This window comes from Silene latifolia, unplaced genomic scaffold, assembly GCF_048544455.1.
Source record: "Silene latifolia isolate original U9 population unplaced genomic scaffold, ASM4854445v1 scaffold_228, whole genome shotgun sequence".
NCBI lineage: Eukaryota > Viridiplantae > Streptophyta > Magnoliopsida > Caryophyllales > Caryophyllaceae > Silene > Silene latifolia.
The window spans coordinates 183,157-185,494 of NW_027413180.1; the positions used below are offsets into that span (position 1 = coordinate 183,157).

At 42.3% G+C, this 2,338-nt stretch overlaps 1 protein-coding gene across 1 annotated transcript; it reads left to right on the top strand.

Annotated features, from left to right (window-relative positions):
• The first annotated feature begins 818 nt into the window (after nt 1-818).
• On the top strand, nt 819-1,840 carry LOC141638913 (uncharacterized). The gene is made up of 2 exons (XM_074448091.1): nt 819-1,118; nt 1,229-1,840. The coding sequence occupies exons 1-2, from the start codon at nt 819-821 to the stop codon at nt 1,838-1,840; spliced, it is 912 nt and encodes a 303-aa protein (XP_074304192.1).
• The last annotated feature ends 498 nt before the right edge of the window (nt 1,841-2,338 follow it).

Here is a 2,338-nt window from a genome sequence, read left to right on the forward strand (position 1 = left end):
TCTTTGTAACGGACCAATATTCTTTGACAATAAACTTGTGATTGTCAAGGAGTGGACTCCGGATTGTAAAATGGTTAAGGAAGCTGTTGACATGGTCCCTATCTGGATACAGTTTTATGGCCTTCCATTAAAGTTTTGGGGGAATGCTTTGCTGAAAATCGCAGCGCTTGTTGGCAAGCCTGTAAGATGTGACAGTAATACTACGCTTAAAACTTTTTTGGGTCATGCTAGGGTCATGGTGGAAGTTAAAGTAGGAGATGCTTTGCCTGATGTCATAGAGTTTCTTGATGAATTGGGTGAAGTTCAGTGGCAAATAGTGCATTATGAATGGAGGCCTATTGTATGCTCTGATTGCAAAGCCTTGGGACACTATGCTAGAGACTGCAGGAAGAATCAGAAGAGGCCAGCTAGGAAGGTTTGGGTTCCAAAAAAACCCGTTTCTTCTAATCAGGGCCCTTCTGTTGCTAACCCTGTGGTTGATGTCCCACCTGTGGTTGATAATACTGTGTCTGAACCTGTGATTGAGCCTGTGCTTGCAACAGCACAGGTCAGGACTATGCCAACCAGGATATTTAGTGGGGGATTTGAAGGTTTAGTTACTCCTATGCCTAATGTTTTTAATTCTTTTACTCCTGCCAGGGTTATTACTAAAATGACCAGGCAAGGGGGCATTAGTGGTAGTGGGGGGAGAACTTTCATGGAGGTGGTGGAACAGTCAGTTCACTATACTAAAGTCCTTGGAGGGGGAATGGAAGGAGACCCTACTAATATTGAAAATGGGTAGCATAGGGTTCTGGAATGTACGGGGTATGAATAGTATGAATAAGCAGGCTGAAATTAAGAGGTTTCTGCATACAAATAATCTAGGGTTATGTGGTCTTTTAGAAACTGGGGTTCGTTCTGGTTCTATTAATAAAGTTCATCAAGGTATTGGTTATCAGTGGGAGGTAGTTCATAATAATAATGTGCATGAGGGAGGTAGGATCTGGCTTGTTTGGGATTCTGCCATCTTCAGTGTTGACATTTTAGGTTGTGAAGCTCAGGTGATCCACTCAAAAATTACATCTCTGCAGAATGGGCATGTCTGGTGGTTATCTGTTGTCTATGGTTTCAATAGGGTACTTGATAGGGTGCCTTTATGGGGGTCCTTGGCTGCAATGCACACTGCTGTTAGTGGGCCTTAGATTGTAATGGGTGACTTCAATAATGTTCTGGCCCTAAATGAAAGGTGGGGTCTGAAGTTACAAATTATGAGATAAGAGATTTTCAACAATGTGTGGGCCGATCGTGGGTGGTGGATGTTCCTGCACAAGGGGCCTTCTTTACTTGGAATAACAAGCATGAGCCAGGTGATATGGTGTTTAGTAGAATTGATAGGGTGTTGAGCAATGATGAGTTGATTCAACAATTCCCTGATGTCACTATTATGTTTCATCCTGAAGGGCTGTTTGATCATTGCACATGCACTATCTCTTTGATTGCTAGTGGAAGTAAAAGGAATGGGTCTTTCAAATATTTTAACATGTGGGGGAAGGATCCAGACTTCTTACAAACTGTTCAGGAAGTTTGGGATACTAATGTTGAGGGGTACAAGATGTTTCAGCTGGTAAAGAAGTTAAAAATGCTTAAGATTCCTTTGAGAAGGCTAAATGGGAGTGCTTTTGCCAACATTGAGACTTCTACCCAGATGGCTCAAATGCATATGTATTCTATGCAAAAGAAGCTTCATGAGGATCCCTTGAATCTGGATGTTCAGGCTGAGGAGCATGCAGCTTGTGCTAGCTTCCATTTATTGCAAGAGGCTAGGAGAAGCTTCCTTAATCAGAAAGCTAAGGCTTAGTGGATGGCTGAAGGGGATGATAACACTTCTTATTTCCACAGTATCATCAAGGCAAGAAGATTGCAGAATAGAATTCTCTCTATTCATGATTTGAATGGAAATCAGTACACCCAGAATGAGGATATTGAACTTGCCTTTGTCAACTATTATAAGAATTTGCTGGGGTCTAGTAAGAGAACTAAGGATGTCCACATCCCTACTGTTCAGACAGGGAGGGTGATCTCTGAGGAACAAAGTATTGATCTGACCAGGGAGATTTCTGGTCAGGAGGTCCTTGCTGCCTTAAAAGCTATTCCTGCTAACAAGGCGCCTGGGCCTGATGGGTATACTTCCCAATTTTATAAAGATGCCATGGCAATTGTGGGTGATGATGTGGTTGATGCAGTATTGGAGTTCTTTAAATCTGGAAAAATGTTGAAGCAGATTAATGCAACCACTCTTACCCTTATACCTAAGAAAGTCAGGCCTGAGTCTGTTGCTGATTTTAGACCCATTGCC